A 22,533-nucleotide genomic window follows, 5' to 3' on the forward strand; every position below is an offset into this window, starting at 1 on the left:
ATCCTTACCATTGGTATACGAGAACACAGAGCCACCACAACAGTGCTCTAACACACTGGACAGGAAGTGCGCTCGTACTACTCCAGTGACCCACACGGACCACTTTGCCAACTTAGCAGTATGTATCTCAGTGGGAAAGAGAAATCTTCCAGAGACAGGCACTAGCCAAGAAAGCTCCATGACGTGCAGCAGAGCATCAGAGAGCTCATTCAATCCTCTTGGGGAGGCTGCAACAGCCATGTTAGAAGGATCTTTCTATTAGATCCATCACTTTTTTCCTTAATGTATCACTGCTTCACAAAGAGAAAGCAGAAGTGCTAAGGATATTTAGATAGCATTTCATTTTCCTCTAACACTTACTGCAACTCCTTTCAAAATCAAGCAGACTCTTTGCACTGACATTCATAAGGCACTGACTGGATTCCTAAACTCTAAATATGTAAGTTGTTTTTAAAAATCAATCACATTTCACAAAACAAGTAATTCTCAAGCAGCATAGGTTTTGGGTCATGTGAAATACTGAGGAAAAAGCTGATACACCAATACTCCATGTTCAGAAAACATCTGCTCATGTCAACAGACAAAAGGAGAAATAATTATACCTTGGTGAGCTTTAAAGAATTCTAAACTCCTTCAGCAACACAGCTCAAATGCCAACAAACATTTTAGCTTTTCTATTTCACAGAAGAGAGGAAAAAGCATCTTCCAACTTCCTTACCCTGGGACAATGACACTTATGTTATAGTAATTTGCACAGACCTGTGACCTTCTCTAACATTTATTTTCAAGAATCTAAAGTTAACAATCTTGAGATGTACAAAGTGGTTCGTGGTACTCCAATTCAGTGCTCTACGCTGGATGCAGGAAAACGCATAAACATTTGCGTTATTCTCACTTTGCATTTGCACGTTTTTCCTCATAACAACTCTATTTTTACTCAAAAGGAAAAGTAAGGATTCCAGTGAACGCGTATCAGGGCTCAGAGCAGAGCAACCTTCACTGTTACAGTTTGAATCCAGCACCAAATTTGGGGACAAAGTCTAACCATCTAGCTTAGTGTCAAGGCAACCATGAGTACCAACTCAATTCAGAAAGCACACCACCAGAGTCAAAAAAAAGTAGAGTGAGAACTGAGATGTTACTTGACAAGACTGCTGCATGCAAGAGTTGCTAAAGGGGACAGCTATGCTCAGAAGCCAAAGGAGCAGAGAAAACTATGGTAGAAATAGAGTGCAGGAACAGATGCAGGCACAGATGAGTAATAAAAAGCCAGAGGGAGTGCTGTGACACAAAGCAGAAATGAGAACCTTAATAGTAAGATGTCTGACGGAGCTAGCCTAGAACACACTAGGCATCGTCTAAGGCAAAGTTAGCAGGAGCCATGCTGCTTAGAAGAAAACTTCAGCTTAACACCAACTACATCCTTTGACCCACCTAATCATCTTCCTTCTCACATCAGAGAGCATATACCATTACAGTATTGATGGCCAAGATGGTATCTTACAGGAAATGCAAAGTACATTTTAACAATTCAGTTGCATGGTGTTTTATCACCTGTACTCAGTAACTTCAACATACAAGAAACTATGTTTGAACCCAGATATTTAGAACTGTATGTACAAGGCAATATCTTGTTGCAATATTAGTCAATGAAAAAGAAATTACTTGTGTACACTCAATAAAATCAAGTATCTTCTTCACCAGTAGAAAAACATTTCACAACTGCTTTGTTGCAGAGAGGCAGGGAAGCATGAAGAAGTTGGAGAACAATTATTCCTCACATTCAAAAAGTAGGAGGGGCATACAATATCAGCAGGTAGCAGGTCTGGTATACACAAAGAGAAATAAATTTTCTCTGTTAGCACCTAATTAAATTGTAGGATCCATTACTACAGGATGTTGTAGAGTATAAATGGTTACTAAAAGAGATTAGATGAATGCATAGAGAACAAGCCTGTTGCAGATTATTAAACACAATTGTTAGAAAACAGCTGGGTCAGGAAGAATCTAAATGGCTGCTTGCAGGTGTGATATGCAGGAAAGTATCACTCGATACATGACCAGATTGTTGGACCCTTTGCATCCATTCCTTGCTCGAACAGGAGTTGGGACAATAGGCCAGACAGACCTTTGTCCTCACTCAGGAGGCAAGTTCTTTTTCTATAGAATTGCCACTGCCCCTTCCTTCACTGAGGCAGATCTGTGACTACTCTAGCACTCTGACTTACATGCCCATATGTATTTTGATGTGTAACTTCCCAAAATGATTCTTGAAAAAATCTGCTAAATCAGCTTGTTACAGGACCACCTACAAGCTCACAGGCTTATCATATATTTACTTCATTAAATCTTGAGAGATTTGGAAATGATTCAGATCAGTTCAAGAAGTTTGGATTAATGACTCCTGAGAACCATATCAACAGAAGCTAGTTATTCTACAGTAATAAAGATTTTCTTAAGGCTTAGTAGATTTTATATATATAAATATATATAAATATATATATATATATATATATATATGTAACACTCTCAGGTGTACACTATTCCCACTGACTCAGTATTCTCAATCCTTACTGGCTAGAATGATGCAGTGTATAAACTGCAGCATTCTCCTTTCTCTTCAATATTTAACAGGATTCAAAAGAACAGCTAGAACAACACAGAGAAGCTGTAAAAGCCAATTTCCCATCACCTCTGCACTCCTTTGATATCTCTGATAACTTTTCTTGCAAATCTGAGCAACTCAAATGATAGAGATCTATTGATACATGTGGAAGCCTGAAATGCAGTTTGCTTCAGACAGTGTTGAACACTCTACACTGCATTTAAATGTAGGCAGATAATTTGTTCCAGCATACACCACTCAATATAAAGAGTTCCAGGATACAATTGCATTAAAAGAATTATATAGAGAGAGTAACAAAGCCAACACATTATTGCTTCAGTCTTACATGAAATGGAAACTCATCTTTCAAATGTTCTATTCAAAATTACATACATTTGTATCATTTACTCTGTCAATCAGTGTCTCCAGCTAAGCATGTGAAATACAGTAAGCACCTCATTCAACAGATTTTTCTGCTCTAAGGTAGTACTCTTAACCAACAAACTGAAATTTTAAGATAACTCCTTTCATGAGTTCCCTACCTCTCCCAAGTCCTATTATTTCAAATATAAATACCAATTCATAAAAATAACATTCAATTTAGATACAGAATTCCCAACAACTCAGAATTTTTATTCCTACAATTTTTATCTCCTTAGGAGAATAATCCTGATTTTTCTTGGACATAGAGTCTCTAAAAGTAAAGAAAACAGTTGTAAAAAAGCAAAAGAAACTATGATTTGTAGTGCAGCTAGAAATCCTTGCTCTTAGAAATAAGGGTCTGAGGCAAAACAGTGAACCTAGTTTGCCAAAGAGGAAAGAAAACTGACTTTTATAAACAGCTAATAGGAAAAGCCCTCTGTCAAGGGAATGCAATTTTTATAATCTTTGCTTTAAACCAATATTAATAATTTGTTAATAATTCAGTTGCTTTTTGCATTTTATTTTTAAAATCAACAACACTGATTTATTAAGTACACACAATTTATTCTGATTTACATTTTCGTTCCTGAAAGCATAAGATAGCTAGCTGCATTACCTATGGTCTTTTAACTGTTTGCTCATTAATAACAAACTATTTTAAATACAACATGCACATTTAATTTGCACTTATTAGCTTTCACTCAGACCAAAATGAATTAAAATATTTAGTTATGCACTGTCTAAAATACTTTGCTAGATACTATAAAGTACAACATCAGAACTCCAAGTATAATTATTGGAATCCACTATTTTTGGCAATAAGTTGTATTATTAATCCAAGGGACTTTTTATGCAGCCAATCCTTAAAAATCCTTTACAAATTTTACAGCAATGCACTTTTCATATATTTTAACACACACAGACTCTGATTGAAAAGAGTCCGTAAATGAATCCAAGTTTCCTCGAGCTGTGCTGACAATCTGGATATTTCTTCTAATAGCCTTGGCTCTGATGAGAGGATCTGAAGATGCAACTGAAAATAAAAAGGAGGAGTTAATGAAATAAATTCAAATGAAAACAAGAAATTAGTGAAATAAATACAGATGATCAAAATTTAGAGTATCAGCTTCCTCGTTCACTTCCACAGGTTTGCTTTCAGTAATATCCCCAATAAAGAAAAGATTCTTTTCTTGCAATTGATTCCCTCCATTTAATGATGCCTTCATTTTGCCAGAAGTCTTCTTAACCATTTTACTCCCATATACATTACATAAGATACAGCAACAATATTGTCATTAATACATTACTGCTTTACTAGTTGTACTTCTGCTGCTGAATCTATCCTAATATACACTTTTCTAGACAGCAACTTTTCTCTCTTTCTAATATGCATCATGAATTCTTCTTCAGACCAGGAAGGCTAAATGCATGCCCTGAGGTCAATGAAGTTCATTATTTAAGCAACTCGTGTTGCCTAATGCAAGAAGAATGATGTCAGCACACTGATACAGGGAGAGGATGCCTCTACAGAATAAAGAGCAATCCTGGAACAAGGCATAATGAAAAGAAACCTCTCAATCTTGAAAAGAGGCAATACATTTTTACTGCTTAATGCATGAACTAGTTACTTCCTTTGCTACAATTTAAATCCAGGAGTTTTGCTACAACAAAAGATATTTGTGCTCAGGTATCACTGGTAAGTTTATATTAGCACTTCAGAGCAGGAGTGTATTTCTGAGTATGAAACTAAACTGGAAGACGAACCTCTAGCACGTAAGGTTTCAGCTACTAATGGACTAGGACTAGTCCATAATAAAAAAAATCACTAAAGGTATCAGGACCTCACAGTCCTATTTCACTTTACTCCTATTGGTCTGCACTACTTGCTATGTAGATGGATTCTGCCTAACGCGAAGAGAGGAAAAAGGACAAATATACACTCATATTTGTCTAGCATTATACTCCCTCTATTTTTAAAACCAATTCCTGCAGTAGCACTATTAAGAAATTTAAGTTAAGCAGACATTACCAGCTGTCTGAATGGTTATCATCGCTTTTCCTTTTAAGCTGTAATTATCTTTTCCCTACAGTTTCATAAAGTAGAGCATACCTTCACCAGGTAAACATTTTCATATCAGAAAGGCTGCACTCTTCTACAGAACTATCTTTTAAGAGTAACTACTATTGCACATTATCATGGTAACTTCCTAACTTCCCCATATCTGAGAAGAATTTTTTATTAGTTCTGTGCTGCTTATTAACAGGTAACAAACAAAATCATCCCACTGACATGCAAAGTAGAAGTCAGGCTTCCAGTGTGTCCAACAAAATGCCTCTTTTACTTTCCTAGACATTGCACATTAAACACTTTTCTTGCTTAAAATGAAGCAAATTACAGCTTAGCCATTAACAATCATTCAGAATATTAGGTATGTTACAAAAATTTATAACAATCACGTGTAACAAATACTAGACTAAAGCCTGTCTAGTATTGTCCTTTTCACCATATTTTTTGAGTCTCCCCCCCCCTTTTTTTTTGGACTATGACCTGCTGAGTTGTCAAATTAGCCAATGCATTGAGTAAATTGGTTTTAAAACCATCTCCAACCAAAAACATTTAAGATGATTATTCAAAGTAGACAATTTGCACAGGCAATTTACATCTTGTTACTGGGCAAGGATCATGTAATGACTGACACCAAGTTTTAACAGAAAATCATTACCTTTAAAAACAGTGCAAGGTATGCTTGAGCAAGTTCGAAGTTGCGCTTCTTGTCCAGCATCATCCCAATCATTCTCAAAAAGCTTAGCATCACCTCCATAGAGCCGCCACCTTCAGGGGCCAAAGCCCTTATTTCTATCTCAATATTGGATGGTCCCATCTCCTTCAGTAAATTAAGTGGAGCTGTATCTATGTTAAAGTATTTAGGAATAAATTAGGAGTAATGTTTGCCGAAAAGCACTTTAGCAATCCTTCACATGGACTGAAGTATTCAAAATTCTTAAGCAGTTATTTGGTAACAATGTCTCAAGTTTGTATGGTTTCCCTATTTTATTTTTACTCAAAATGCCATCCTGCCTTTACTTCACTTTCTCATCACATGCTACAGAGCATGTCTAATAAGACAGTTGTATTGAAAAGTTTGCTCCAAAAAATGCAAGCGGTATCTTCATATTTGTATTAGCTTCATTTTTTAATTCTGTTTTAAGCTGTACAAAGTTTCTGATTAACCATATAATACTGTCATTTTGCATTGTTCCTCAACAAGAAAAGCTATTTACTTGGACTTCAAGTGGTAATTACAAATATATCCTAGAAGAGTCAAATTACATAGTACTTTTGCTGAGAACCCTTCTAAATTTAATGTTATTGAGATTAAGCTATGTTAAGGATAATCTGGTCCTTCTATGGGAATCATTGGTTTTGTTAAGTAAATTTCTCTTGTTTTCTCTGAGAAAAAAAATATTTTCCTTGTAAAAAGGATTTACAAATCCTTACAAATAACTTTCTCTTTCTTTGTAAACGTGCTTCCTCAGTGTTTCTCCAATCCTGCATGAACTCTGAGAATTTTATCCATATGCTTTATAAAACATATAAACGTAAAGCACAGAAATAAAAATTTACATGGTCGGAAACACAGCTCTTTGTAACAAAATTTTAAATGTTGTCTTCTGATTAGCACTTCAGTTTCTGAAATTTCTAAGAGAATGTAACTAATGGCAACAAGCGTTGGCTAATATTTCTTAGATGGGATATTTGATTCTACCCGCAAACAATTGATTGCTGAGAAAATCATTAGTGAAATTGAGATATTAATAGTACTGAAAACATTCATTAAATAATTTCTAGGCCGTAAGAGATTTAAAAAATAGAGAGTATATTATGGAATCAATACACACAAAACTTGGAAAAGGTGTGCAGCACAACTTATGTCCCACTGTCCTGCTCTTACATGCAAAACCAGCTTCTATCCTAATGGTACGCCACGATGCCTTTGAGTATATGTTATCCATTTACATCTCCTAGTTGCCTTTGAAAGAGGCACTTGTAAACTGGCCAGCACAGAGCTATATTACACACCAGCAACTTCCTGGATCTGGACCAGTAGGATTCTAGGCCTGGGATTACAGTAAATCTGCCTTACAGCAAAGATACGGCCTAAGGGCAGCCCTGGGGACCACAACCACAACACATTGCTCGGTCTACCTGCTCCCCAGTATAGACAGCCACTGTACTTGACTAGATTTTTAAATATTCAGCCACGTCTCTCTCTTCTCTGAGCATCTCTGAAGGAATTGTGTATAATCCTATCAATTGAAATACTAACACATTGGATAAAAACACATCTTGTTTGTGACAGATGTCTGTAATATAGTCTACACACAGCATTTTAAGGGCAGTTGAGTAAGCTATTCATCTCAAAACACTTTAAGGAGGCATGGAAGAACTTGCAACAGAATTGCCTGTGCACAAGCTTTCAGTGACTGCCTATTCACATTTCCAGGACAGCTATATTAGCAATCTTTTCCAAAAATCCCAGTTTCAATGATTCTGTAGGAGCACAATTTAAACAAGGATAAATAGCAGGTACATTCATCTCCACAGGCACCTTAAGAGACTGAACTTAAAAATGAATTGAGTGTCAAAAAAACCAACAGATTATATTTATAATCAGTTATTTCTTCTTAAGCTTTAAATTATAACATAATTACAATTAAAGCTGCAGGTTTTCCTGAAATTTTAGTGAAATAGCCTTTGGAACAGAACTTTCTAGGAAAAATACCTTTTTCATGTTTCAGTAGACCACCAGTTTATGCCTTATCAGGTGTTTCCCTTCCTTTCTGACTCTACAAATAACACACAGCATCTTTTCTGGACAAGACCATCACACTCTCCAAGAATGTTTAACCACCTCAGGAAAGTTATCTGCTTTCTCTATACAGTTTTTAGCCTGACTTGAGCTTCACAGTGCTGGCAAGATGGGCAATCATGGATCTTTGGACTATTTGGCTATTTATACATTATTCAGTTCTATACATAACAAGTCATTCTCCTTGCCTTTGCTGCTGTACTATGAAGATTTTTCCTTCACATTCCGTATCAATTCTGCCTTTAAAAAACAAACATTTGTCAAAATATTAGTAGCTTGTACACTTTCATTGAAATATCTTGTTAACTTACATTCATGAGTGTTCAGGGCTTCTTCAAGATGAATGCAGAAATCAGATTTCTGTGCCAGTACTCCAAGGTTTACTATCTTTGACTAGACCATGAAAGTATAAGAGTATACATGAATATGCAAACACATTTTTACATATCAATTAGATTCTTTTCCTACTGACAGCACAAGAGATTTGAAGAAACAAAGCATTGAAGTTGGTATTGTCTCAGAAGACTAAAAAGTATATTTAAGATTTGCTTGGAAGAATACACAAGGTGTGCAGTATTATATCGAGTCTTGGTTTTACCTGTGTATCATTTTCTTGTTCTGGAGCAGCGTATCGTGGTATAAGACCAGGAACTGTTGGGATGAAGAAAGGGGCTGACTTGGGAACTTTTGGCGGCTCTCTTGGTTTATTCTTTTTCTGTTAATTAGATATTTGAATTAAAGTCATCATCATAGTAAGAACAATTGGGAGGATTTTTTGTTAAGAGAATTATTTTAAAAATTTTTACTGTGAAAATTAAGGCCTGCCTGAAAAGTAAAGAGATAGGAAAAGCACTTTACTACTTAATATGAAGATATTTAGTTGAACAACTCCCACTCCAACGCTAGAAACTGTGAAAAGCAACAGTCTTCTGCAAAATCCTAAACAACACAAGAAAGGTGAGATCAAGTCTTGAAAAGATAAATACAGCTCATAGGCAAGAGCAAACACATCTGGCTGTATGTATTGTGTTTTTTTCCCCACCTTCTTCTCTTAGTTACGGGAATGCCTGACAGTGGTTTGGAAGCATAACCTAGGACAGCTTCACAGCCACTTATTAAGTTCTGTTGACATGTAAATGCCTTCCTTCAGATAGCTATTTTAAGCCTTGCATGAATAATAATTTGAAAGTTACTAAACAGCCTTCCTTCTCAAGGATTTCTTGAGCACCACAGAAATATTTAATAAGACTGTAAGAATGTAAATCTGTCTCACATTACAGAAGAAATAATCTCTATTTAACCTACTCTGAAAAAAGCACACAACCCTGACAGTGTGCCTACGTTATTACCTTGATGATATCAAGATTGAGGAGATTCTTCCACCTTGACTCAGGTAATAAGGACAGGGTTACCAGCTGCTCCCCCAGTTGCTCAGGTGAATCATATTCTATCATTTCACCACACATTTCTTCAGCTTCTGCTGCATCCACATCTTTAGAGAACAGGTATCTATTGTTAAAATATGCACTTCACATTTTTTTTTAATTAAAACATGAGTATTTCTTTTGCAATTTTTGAAAAATGTGCATATACAGCATCCATATAAATTAGTGCTAGCATAACATATAGCTGACAAGCTACAGAATCAATCTTTATTAACTTGGTGAAGTAATTTATTGAAGTTCAATAGCAAAAATAATAGAATACTTTAAAAATTTTCTTGTTAACTGATTATTTCAAAATATGTACGCAGTGATCTAAAAATTTTCTTGTTAACTGATTATTTCAAAATATGTACGCAGTGATCTTAATTCTGAGTTACAAATTTGGAGAATCTTTGCATTTTAATGTGCACAATATTTATAACCTGTTCACAGGTATTACTGAAGCTGCACATAAAAATGAAGAAAATCTTAATATTAAAGCACACAATAAAATCTGGGTTCTGTCTATAGGTCTGCTCTAGACTTCTGTGTGGTCTTACCCTCTTTCACTTTCTTCTTCCTATTTGCAAAAATCATTAGTATTACAATGGCTGAAACTATGAATGTCAGAGAAAAGCCTAAAGCCACAAAGAAACTTGAAACATTAAAAGCTTGGCGCAGCCAAACAGAAGCCTTACATTTACTGAAGAGAGGAAGTGAACTCACGTGTTCGGCCCAAACCAGACACTACTTACAGGATTAGAACACTCAAAGTTTTGGAATGAAGTCCTGTCTCCTTGATTTAAGGACTTGAATTAAGTATTGTCTTAATGAAGCTGTCATGGCTGAGTAAGTTCCTCGCTTCTTTATGTGGCTGATACACAGAGCTAGCAGTGTCTCTCCTCCAGAGAGATCTAAACACAAGCACTTAGCTTAGGAGAACTGCTAGACTCGAGCAGACAAGAGCTCCCTCTAGAGGTGCAACTATTTCTCTCTATTAATTGTATTAGAAATAAAATTTAGGCCTTTTTCCCACTGGGAATTCAACAAGGATACAAGCTAGGCAGGCTGAACCCAGTTCTCTTGCCATCATGACAACACCCAGCACTAAAAATCCTATGGAATATATGCAGACATAAAAGTTGGGGGGAAGGGGAGCAAACAACAATGCCTGCCACTGAGGTTTCACTGAGGAAGCTACATGTCTTCAACTAGAAATTCAATACCAAAAGTACTCTTTTCATCTGAGGATTACCTTGCACAGGGCAGGTTCCAGGAACTGCTACCATAGAAGGTTCATAATCCGCTGGAAGGGGCCGTAAAGAGACGAGTGAATACAGAGAACGGTTTGACCTGAAAAATAAGACATTTTAAAAACAATTGCGAGGTGAATGGGAGAAAATATTTTAGATAGGATTTTAATGCAATCTGATACTACGACACAATGACAAAACACCAGGTTCTGTTCAAAATTAGATTTTCTCATCTACAAGGTAAACAAGAAATAAAATGTGATGACATGTTTTCTAAAAATCTGAAACATGGAAGCTATGCTTAAATTTTACTGTCAAAAGCCTTTAATACGTATGCCATTATGAAGCAAGATTAATTCAACTAGTTTGAGTATTTGAAATGGCAAAATTGCCTACCAAAAGTTTACTGTATACTCAATATATACAATGCATTATGCAAATATAAATGATTTATTCTGCTTTCACAGAATTTCAGAGGGGTACTCTTAGAAAAATTCCTTGCAGTTCAGAACCACGAAGAAGTTATCTGTAAAGAGAATGCACACAGATCATGTTGCTAAATGACTTTTGTCAATATTAACCAAGGCTAAGAAAACCACCTGTGTTATGGACAAGGAAGAGCATTTTACTTAAGCATAGAAAGGTCGAGCAACTGACCACTCCAGAAGTTAAACCACTGCAAAAAAACAAACTGAAAAAATCTATCTACTACATGGAACAAAATCAGACCAATTAAATCATGCGTGTCAAATCAGTCCTAGACCTAACCATATGCCTCTAAGCCATATCAGTAGATTGAACTAAAACGCATTTTTGTTCACATCTGTGCTGATGATTAATAAACAGAAATAATCACAATTTCCAAATTCTACTCAAAAGTCTCAGACAACACCGTAGAGCAGGACAAAAACAGGAGCCTTCAGAAAGTGATGCTATACGAGAGGCAAACATTTTGAAGGGCAAAAATATTAGTAGAGTCAAACAAAAAAAATGAGTAGTGATATAATAGGAATTCTTTAGAGTAAAACGGAAGCATTTAGAAAAAAAAGAGTTCAGTTAATTATGAGTAAAGGTCCTAATCATAAGAGATTTCAAGGTTTACAGATTACAACAGCAGACAATATCTCAATCTTATTTGGAAATAGAGAAGACAAGTCTCTAGAGGGTACTTTACAGAACAATTCTGTATTTGCCATTGAATTGATTACAAGAATTATTCTTCATCTCATAAATTCTGTATAGAAATAGATGTATTATATACTCACCACAAATAAATTCCAAGCTCATCCACATGTGATGAAGCTAGAAAATCTCCTGTAGGAGACATAGTAATGCTCACAGCTGCCGAGTCCACCAAAAAACAATCTATGAGGCTAAGGAGAGAAAACACAACGCACGAATTACAGCATGACTGTGACTGAACGCAAGCAAAACACTGGAAGCATATAAACAATCCAGATGACTAAAAGTGTTCAAATACTACATATATGAACATAACGAATGAATGACACTGGCCAACCCATCACACACTAACCTCTCTAGAGCTCTATAAAATCGGCTAGAGCTGGTACACTTGTGCTACTTCCTTAGACATGGAGGTTTTGAGGAAAATATGATGAGCCATCTGTCCACATTCAATTCCTCAGGCCTAGCACTAAGCTTTTCAGTGGCAATAGATTTTACACTTCCAGTCAGCCCCAGGCTGTTCTGACCTCATCTTTTAATTCTCTATCATTAGTTGTCAGCTCCCTCAAGATACTTCACACACACACACTTGGTTAAGTGTGTTCCTGAAGTGCCGAATGAACTATACCCTGCAAAATCTGATTACCTGCAACAATTTGTCTTGGCATACATCAAGCTGGCATCTCCAGCATGATACACCATTCCCTGATCACTCCTTTTACTATTGCAAAAAAAATGAGAAAATATCACATAAAAAGAAATGTAAAATATTTTGATGTCTGTGATTACTCTGTAATGGTAAGTCACTTTTGAGTTCTAGCCCTTGTCAAAAGTCCTGGGTATGCATATCACAAGAGACCTCTGTCAAAGTCCCGGTTCTTAGCACTGCTTGTCATTTGCTGACACATACATTTCAGTTACTTCAAGTCTCTGCACATTTCTGCACATTCCAGTGCTATTATCACTGTTAGTGAATTTAATGTCATCATTCAGGTAACAATGAAAAAGAGGAGAAAAAGTTATAATCGGAAAGTTAGAGGGAAAAGGGTCACCAAGGAGATAAACTGATATACTGAACCAACTACTTTTTTCTCCCCTTAGTACTGTTCATCTCACACACAGAACGAGGTGTGCTGCTGGAAAGAAATCATATGTCATTGTGTAACTGTAGACTGTATTATAATATGCACAAATAAAGTAGGAAATAGAATTTATGTTGCCCAGGAACTTTAATTGCATCTTTTCCTATTTTGGGGTGCTAAACGAACAACTTTCAAAATACAATTTTAAGAACATTTATGTAATGCCCCCTTAAAGAGCAAGAACTCAAGATTTTTCTTGCTGCAAATATACTGACATGCATTTGTAGGAATACAAGAAAACTTTTTTTCAAGATGACATTTTTAGCATTTAGAAGACAAATACATAAGCAAATATGGAAAGGAAACTCAGAAGCAAACCATCTACACAAATTTAACGTTTATGCCAAATTTCTTTTCAACTGTTTGTACCACGCACACTATTAAGAATGCTCTGTCACAAAAATCTAACATGTATGAATAGTAATACTACATCCATTACTCAATTTCTTTTCTTACTCAACCAACACTAAAACTCAAGTCAAAATATGAAAGATAACAAGTCATTTCATCATTATTTTAGAGCCAACTTTCTAGAACTGTAGTCCCAGCTTCCTTAGAAAAAGAACACAAGCATTTTTTTGGAAAAATTTAGTTTCTACCTAGCTTCTTTAAATAACTCCAAGTATTCCATATAAACCTTCTCCTAACAGGTTTGCACAAGTTATTTTGACCCGATCTTGGTATTTCAACCTCAAAAAAGAATGGTTTTGATTTGTGTTAAAAAGTGATTTCTTATATTACTGGTCATAAGAAGAGTTTGATAATACTATTGGATATACACTGCAAGAATTGCTCTGACATAAGGATAATGCTCAAACAACAAAACAACAACAAAGACAAACCAAGCCTCCACAAAAAGAAAAGCGAAACAAGGGAAATCGAAAAATGTGTTAACATACATAGAAGTCCTAATGGAGTGTTAATTCTCCCCCAACTCATATCGGCCAGGTGACAGTCTCCTTCCATTCTGTCCCATCCCAGACTAGTGCCATGTACCACGTAAAAATAGGTCAATTGCTAGCTGAGACACAACATACATTTTGTAGTAAAATGAAAGCTGTCATAGTATGCAAAACTACTTACCGAACCACATCAACAAAATTAATCAATCCAAACGAAACCATTCAGTCCCAGGTGTCACTAGAGCTGCACTCAGAACACCAGTACTTTAAATGACAAAGAATCAATCTGATGTGCTGCTAAAACAATGCAGCAAATGTGAAGTTACTTTTTTGCCCGTTTCTTCTGGGCTCTTCAACAAAGTTGTGCACTTGGCCAACTTTTCATTCTGAGAAGATTACTCAAGAGTCGATCAAACAATACCATTTTTGGCAGTTACAACCAAGTACAAATTAAAAATATAACTGATCTAAAACCTTGTTGTGTTGCTAATATTAATAGAGTTGAGAAGACGATTTGTATTTTTCTATTTACAAAACAACTAGATTAGCACTTCAGCATATTACAAAGCATTGATTTCAAGTTATCTCTTGACATTTATATCACAGTGCTGCTTCTCACTTAAGAACGAATTCACACTTTTACTGTATTTTATCATCAGATCTTCAGGACTCTGCTTTTCTAAGATTTTATATTCTCAGCGAAAAGCTCATATTTGCTAGCATCACACATAACACTGGGTATATGCAACCTGAAGACAGATAATAAAGCCAGGGGGCTTTTCACCATTTAACAAACAGAATGGGAATTAACACAACTGTCTGCTATAGGTGTTTAAACTGACTCACCATCCAGAAGGGAGGTCCCAAGTCTTAATGGTACAGTCCATTGATGAAGTTATTAGCCAACGACCGTCAGGACTAAAAGTCTATAAAAAAAATACTCAATTAAAGGCAAAACTGACAAGACAGTCTATAGAACAGGTCTTGTTTTACACAGGTCAAGATTAGATTGCTCTCTAAGATCACAATGCAATGAATGGCCGTAAAAAGAAATCTGACTATTTTTTATTAAGAGAGATAAAAAGATCGAAAATATAAGCTATTCTAGAATAAGTCTGCATATACTGATGAAGGTTACATATTCTAGGTCTCGTGCACGCATTTATGATTAAAGCCATAGAGCATAAAAGCGAGAAAAAAAATCATATATATATACTCATTTCCTAGTACTCAGAATTAAGTCAGAAGCTATAAATGAGTACTAAGTAAACACAGAACACTTCAATGAGCACTGCAAAGTGCTGTTTCACACGACAAAGTAGGGAATCTTAAGTGTTATATAACTTCAGAACTGTTTATATCTTATATTTAACTGGTATGTTCTGTCTACACAAACGGTTCAAGATTGCTACACAGTTTTATACCTCAAGGTGACTTTCAGTGTTCCTAGTATTTATGTTTTTCTGTTAAACTGAAAATTATAGCATGTCATAAAATTAAAACAAAATCTCAAAGCATGCTAAAAATATACGATCTTTTTCACACTGTACATTAAGTTGCAAAAAAACATGACTACAGCTGCTATAGAGTTGACATATACTTTTTCTGTTGGCAGCTGAACATAATACTCAATGAATTAATATATGCAGACAAATTTATCATGTTTAAAAACAATTAAGTATTTGTATATGTCACTTTCTGTTGTGGAAAATAAATTAACAATTACCATGTCATTAATTCGTCCCTGGTGTCCTGAGAATCTCCTGACAATCTTCCTGGTTTCTATATCCAAAACACTAATACCGAAGTCATCAAAGGCAATTCCCAGAATACCACTGCCAAAAATGAATACCACATTTGACAATGAAACTCAAAGACAAAGGAAAACTATATCCTAAACTTGCTCCAAAAAAAATTTTATCCTGAGATAATCTCAGAGAAACAGGATTGTATTTCTTCAGCTTAACAAAATTGCTGGTACAAGTAGTAGACAGTTGTACTTCAAAACATCAGAAACTTAGGCTCTGTTAGTATCTGTCCTAGTCTTAGGCACTTACAGCAAAACAATATGCATATGAAATAGCTTTAGTTTCTTACCTATCTCTGTGAAGTAGTATTCCACTTGGAGAAGAAGAAAGATCAGTGGAGTGAACTAGGTCTTTAGTTTTGAATTTCCAAAATTTAATTAATCCTTCTCTTCCAGCTGTGATTGTCAGCTGGTTTAATCCATCCACTGCTACTCCTCTAATGGCCCCTTCATGTGCTACAGATCAAGGTAAAAAAGCTGCACTTCAGAATTCAAACACACTATTTTGTATGTATAGTATACGCATACTACATACACTAAATGAGCAGTAAGTATGTGATAAAAAATTCCAAAGTCGCTTGATAAACTTATAATATTCAAACAGTTCTCATCAGCAGAAAAAATAAATCCACAAAACAACTTGCTTGCAAGTACGTGCTGTACAAGATTTAGAAAGCAGCAGGAACATACCACACGAGGACACATGACATGAAATACATATATGCACAATTGTTCAAAGGAAAAGCTTGAACACCATCACTAATGTTGAAGTCCTATGATTGCATATACTATTATTTAATTACCCAGTTGCAAAGAGATTTATGATATGTGAAAGCATTCCCATACATGAAAGTATTCCTTCATTTTTTAGTGAGAAGCACAAAACAGATGGAAAAAATTAACTCAGAGAGAGAATACTATCAGAAGCAGCCAAGTACTGGAGATGTCTCAAGAATAGCTGAGGCCAGAGGATCTCATTTTAGTACCAACTATTTTGGTAACTGACAAATTTATGTTGATTAAAACCAAACAGATGTCCACATCAGAACTATCAAACCTAGCAGGGATCCTTCCCTTCAGAGTAGGTTTCACATTACTTCTGCTGACAGTATAGGGAAGGATAGCGTAGGGTAATGCAGAAATGGAAAAGTAAAATTCCTGAATTCAACTCAGAAAATGTTTAATCTCCAAGATGACAGAATACTAATTTGTTGCTGTTCTGCTAAAAGGAGATATTTTAAAAGTGTAGCAATTCTCACCTCTTCCTTTGCCATAACATCCTCTGTGAAGGCCAGACTGCATGTTATACACATCTACCTGCCCTGTTGACATCCCAATTACAGCAAAGTTGCCGCATGCAGTAATATCAACAGCCTTTCAAAGGAAAAAAAGACAAGCGAACACAAAAAAAATTCTTAAAAGTGTATATCTCATTAGCAAAGTTGTTAAAAGCTACATGGCTTATTTTAGGAATGTAAATTTTTTAAACGTTTTTACTGAACATATTAAAGGAAAGCTGCACAGAATAAACAGTATCTTATCATCTCAAAGAAGCAGAGAAAGGAGATCTTAAAGTAAGGAAACTGGCAACAAATAATAAATGAGATAGCACATGCTTAAAAAGTAAATAATGAAATTCTGACTTATTGACATCCATTTCTTGTTAGAAGTCACACTGTAACTTAAATAAGTAACCTATATTATTAAAACATCTGTGAACTCAATCCCTAAGATAAAAGTCAACATGCCTGCTACCACTCCCCTTAAATGCCAGTACTGCCAACAGCACTACAACAGTGGAAGTCCACACAGAGCTCAAGCTCTAAGAAACAGAGAAACAATAGTCCATGCCTTTGAAAGGGTAATGTCCAAAGGATCTGAAGATCTAAGAGAAACCACATATTTGCAAAAGGACTTATGCATCTACCACAAACCGCTCGGTACAAGATTAAACAGTTATCACAAGATAAAGTAGCGCTATGAGCTCATAGCACAACAGCTATGCCACAGTCACCATTCCTGTTGCAACTTCTGAAGCCACATTAAACATTTATACTTCTTTCACCAGTGCTTGACTTTCACTGTGTGCAGCTTGAGTTGCAAGACATTTTAAAGGGAATTTCCTGCTGCAATTTGAAACTATACTTTTTTATAAATAGGGAATGTATCTTCAACAATTTGCTTTCACAGAGCAAGTATGAGAGTTTACCATTAGAGGCATATAATCAACTCGACACCATTAAAAGAAATTAAAGGTAAATATGTAATACCTAAGCAACTGAATCAGAAAACAGAATCTGTAGTTTACCTGAATGTTTAAGGAAAAATACCCACTCAGTACTTTTCTTAAAACCACTTGCATTACAAAAAAATAGGTAGGACACAATGAGCTTGCAAAAAAAATTTTGCAAAGCGATCAAATAAAACTTCTCTAGCTAGTACTTTCTCAAATACTGCTTCTACACAAACAACCAAAATGGCATGCACTGTAACACTGGAAAAACATTGGTGTGAGATACTTACCGTTGCATATATATCAAGGGGTTTGTTTTTGCTAAATGCTTCTGGCCTCAGTTTATGAATTCCCATAGAAGTTTTCTGATAGTTCCATGTTGTACAGGTTATATACCCTTGATGGCAGGCAACAATACCATCCCAGTCATTCTGACGAGCTACTTCTGCAGTTCAACACGCATTCATTTTAGAAACAGTACTTTTGAAGTCAAATAAACTTCTCTTATATCGCAAATAATAACATTTTAAAATATCTTTAGTCAAAACAATTTATCACATCAATGATTCATGTTAGACATAGTCAAAGAGCTATCATTAAAAAAAAAAATTACCTGGCAAGCACTACTGCATAAGCTATTGTAATAGGAATTCTGCCAAAACAAACATACAACATCTTTGTATACTTGAGCAAATATGGTTTGAAAAGCATATTTAAGCTTAAATGGTTTAATTTAACAGTTCATGCAGCATATACTTACAGCTGAAGCTGTAAGCATTTTCTTAAGCTGCTGAATCAGCAAAAGGCACTCATTTAACATTCAAAGTAGGGCCTTTTCTGCATTTTTCTGCATTTGCAGAGAATTGTTTCCTCAAAAGTTCAGTACAAAAATTTTGTTGTCAGAATCATGTAGGAATCTAAGCGTTGAGTAAGTTTTCATTTTTTCTGGATTTCTATTCATTAAAAATTAGCATGAGGGATCAAAATTATGTATTTCCAGACCTTTAAAGAATAAAACAATCAGATACAAAGCAGTTCACTTCATAAACCAAAGACAATATAGTAACAAAGATGCAAATCAAATTAAAATGTACTCAAATGTCTGCTTAGCTCTCCAAACACATTTAAATCAGTCAGGCAGAAGGTGTAACACTCATTAAAAAGAAGGAAAAAAGCACACACATTTACAACAAGTACGTACAGACACAGTGTATAATTTCAAATGAATACATTTTGCTAAAACAAAGAGAGGAAAAAAGAAAGTGTAAAAGACTACTGTAAAGTTTGCTTGACAAGAACAACAGTAAATGCGGTGCATGTTGATTTTATTTCCAAATATGCCCCCAGTTGCTTCAAAACAATTGTCAGTTTATATAAAAATCTGGAATCTTAAAAATAGGGTAGCGAAGACAGTATCATTCAGAACTTCCGGGAACAAAATAAGAGCATTTGTTAAAGGAAAAAAAAAAAAAAATCTCTGCTGTTCTGTTCACGTATCTCAACCCTGACTTGGAACAATCACTCCTAATAGCAGCAAGTAAGCAAAGATACCTGCAAACAAAAATAACTGACATCACTAATGAGGTTACTAACATTAACGCAAACTTCTGCGCTCACTTCTGTGTACCTAGTTTCACAAAGTGAAGATGGTGTTTGTACTTCTGGCTTAATTAGGACTCCATGCAGGGAAAGCAAGGCTGGGGATCAGTAACAGATGCTTCTGCAGAGTTTACTAAATAATTAGACAAGCATCTTTTAGCCAGTTCTCAAAGGTAACTGAACGGTAACTTTCTCTCCCATAAACCTACTTGAGTTATCACTGGGAAAACAGAATGTGAGCATTAGCATCATCTACTCCCTAAAGCACTGAATACGATGATTTTCATTTTCTAAATTGAAGTTAATGTTCAGAAAACTTGTGGTAATTCATTCTTTGGTAATACACTTGTATTGATGGAGAAGGAGAAAAAGAAACTTACATCCAGACTCTTCATACAAACATGTTTTATTCCAGAAAATGTTAAAAAGTAATAGACACAAGCCTTTGCTTTGATTGGATTGAGTGTGTCAATATAATATCTAGCACAAATAAGTAAAACCCTAATTAAAATATTTATATTTTAAGCTGCATAAATGAGGAAAAGCCCAGAAAAGTTAAATAGTAATTTGTTTCTGTTCACACAGATTAAGTGACTAAGTTGAGCATCTTGGATCTTCAAATTCCCAGTACCCCAATTTCTGTCTAGTGTTAAATATTTAACTTTTTTAAAAGACCTAATTAAGTAAACAATTAGTTAATAATCCAATGACAGTGCCACTTGTATTGACAAAAATTAAAGAAACAGTAGATAACAACTAAAGAAATTAGTTCACAAATAATGAAGGTAAGAGCATTTAGGAATTTTGAAGATCCAAGTATGCAAGTTATTTCCATTTTAATGTTATAAATCAAATGTGCATCATACTGCATCTCCTTCATCAGCTGAGGAGATCAGCTTCTGGTCCTTTATGAAGTTAAACTTCAGTTGATGAACAGACGTGAATAAAAAATGTCTCTCAAATGTATTATACATCATGCTTGAGGCACCATCAAAAAATATGAACACATTTCTTTGCATACTGCTCACTACATATGAATTCAAACATTAACATATCTTGAACTCAAGAATGGTTTTCATGCTGGTAAATTTAATCAAAAATCCCAGTAATTTCTCAGCACTAATCATTTAATATCCGTTTCCACATCATACTGCAACTCAACACCAAGCCCTGAATGCCTAAATATGAAAGATAGCTTTTAATAGCTGTTCTGTTTCAAAAAGTTAGGTCCACTATTTGCAAACTGAACCACAAACAGAGTAATTGAAATATGACTTTGAAAAGTGACTCAAAGAATGGAATCTGGGGATCAAAGTCAACCTTTACACCTCAGCTTTCCTTATCTGACTATGATCTTCATCCCCCTAATTACTGGTCCTCCCGCCTGGAACAGTATGGATGCTAGATTTTCACTCCTATACTGGAGTTTTTCCAGCCAAAAGCTGGTTAAAGGTGTTTGAAATGATGCTCTTACTGGAAACAGGGGAAAAAAGGGGGAAAAAAAAGAAAAGAAACAAAGAGATTACAAAATAAATTCTTTTTCAAAGAGTTTACCACATAAAATGCCATTTTAAACTGGCATTCCACAGTTCACAAAGTGCCACAGAATCCCAATAATCTCATCAGTACAGAGTGGACTTTCAATCCATTAGTTTTTTGAAGGTTAAGAGGTAACAATGAACACATGATGAGCTCTGCGATGTATCTCAAAGATTACTTACCTGAAGCAAAGGTTGTAATTGGTGGAAGTGCCATTGTATCATGCTGAAGACCTTTCCTTTTTGATTTCTTTTTGTTAATTGAACCTTAAAAAAAAAAGTATTTCAGAGCTAGATATAAGAAGATTGGTTTAAAATGGGCAATTCACAAAACAAAAGTTCCTACTAAAAGAGAGAGTAAGTCAAAATCATTATCTTTTTTTTTTTTGAAACTGACTTATTTCTTGAAACTATTTTTACATTTAACAGACACAGAATTACCTATAATTAAAATTAAGCTTGTCACTACACAATCCTCATCCTCTCTTTACAGGTGCTTTTAACTCAAGCTTCAGGTTATAATTTGCATTTTAGAAGAAACTTACGGAAATTTTCATATAATAAATTCTAGCTTCTCCATGATGTGAGGTAAGTTTTTGAAACTTATCAGTAATATAAGGAGCAAGTGGATTATTTTGGTATCATGGATTTTTTTTAAAAAAACAGGAAAACTCGAGAATGATCATATTTGTCACACTAACGCATATAGTCAATAGCTAACATAGAGCACACATTCCTCCCTGAAACAGAATCCATGATTTTCACGACCTAAACACTCCTTTGTTTGATGGAAACTATCCAAAAACCTCTCTGGTGAAATATGTGCCAAGTCCATGAATAGGAAAGAAAAGGATATTAATTACTATTTTAGTTTAACTGGCAAGTGTTTGTGTAAAAAATCTGAAGTCCGAGATGATCCATCACTGGAAACTACTAATCACTACATTGACATAGCACTATTACTTCCAAAGGTTTGAAGAGCTAAGAACGTAAACAGAGTTCTTGTCACACAATTCATGCGATGCTGAGCAGATCACTACCCTGATATATTCACAGATATACTACTCAACTCTTTTCCAGGATCTGCTGCTGACATCCTGAGGCAGAGATGCCACCATCACAATTGAAGAGCTCATCACACAGGCATGACTATGTAAAGCAATATATTAACACCTATCTCTGATTACCAAAGGCTCAGGAATTTGAAATTCAATGTCCAAAGTATATAAATGACCAATTAATGTACACCTGTCTATTTGAATCTGTTGAAATATCTTGATATCCATGTATATAGATACCTAAAAAACAGAAGTTATCTTAGTCTTTCTGAACTGTGTAAGAAAATGCTCCATAACCATGGCAATGCTTGGAATGTGTGGGGTTTTTTTTTTAATTAAGCTCTTTGATTAAATCCAAGGAAGTGAAGTCAAGAGATCTGAATTACTTGTATTAATTTAGCCAATTCAACAGAAAGGAACGGGGAAAAAGAGATAAAGTTAAGCATATAAATTGAACTAAAATGTCACTTTTTTTTTTAACACGTTCTTAATA

General features: G+C 35.1%; 1 protein-coding gene across 3 annotated transcripts in view; it reads right to left on the reverse strand.

Moving 5' to 3' along the window:
* Positions 1 to 762: 762 nt before the first annotated feature.
* WDR36 (WD repeat domain 36) overlaps positions 763 to 22,533 on the reverse strand; it is a 33,226-nt gene continuing 11,455 nt past the window's right edge. For 2 of the 3 annotated variants that reach the window (XM_062599888.1, XM_062599891.1), the window contains 13 exons: positions 21,166 to 21,249; positions 18,136 to 18,290; positions 16,872 to 16,986; positions 15,903 to 16,068; positions 15,532 to 15,640; positions 14,652 to 14,731; positions 11,842 to 11,949; positions 10,579 to 10,676; positions 9,249 to 9,391; positions 8,498 to 8,614; positions 8,211 to 8,292; positions 5,752 to 5,939; positions 763 to 4,061 (listed from right to left, as the gene is read on the reverse strand). In XM_062599888.1, coding sequence (XP_062455872.1) covers positions 3,912 to 4,061; positions 5,752 to 5,939; positions 8,211 to 8,292; positions 8,498 to 8,614; positions 9,249 to 9,391; positions 10,579 to 10,676; positions 11,842 to 11,949; positions 14,652 to 14,731; positions 15,532 to 15,640; positions 15,903 to 16,068; positions 16,872 to 16,986; positions 18,136 to 18,290; positions 21,166 to 21,249 — 1,595 coding nt within the window. In that variant the 3' untranslated portion in view covers positions 763 to 3,911. Of the gene's footprint in view, positions 4,062 to 5,751; positions 5,940 to 8,210; positions 8,293 to 8,497; positions 8,615 to 9,248; positions 9,392 to 10,578; positions 10,677 to 11,841; positions 11,950 to 14,651; positions 14,732 to 15,531; positions 15,641 to 15,902; positions 16,069 to 16,871; positions 16,987 to 18,135; positions 18,291 to 21,165; positions 21,250 to 22,533 lie in introns of those variants that run through there. The other variant, XM_062599889.1, reaches the window with a different exon arrangement.

This window comes from Rhea pennata, chromosome Z (assembly GCF_028389875.1).
Source record: "Rhea pennata isolate bPtePen1 chromosome Z, bPtePen1.pri, whole genome shotgun sequence".
In the NCBI taxonomy this organism is placed as follows: Eukaryota; Metazoa; Chordata; class Aves; order Rheiformes; family Rheidae; genus Rhea; species Rhea pennata.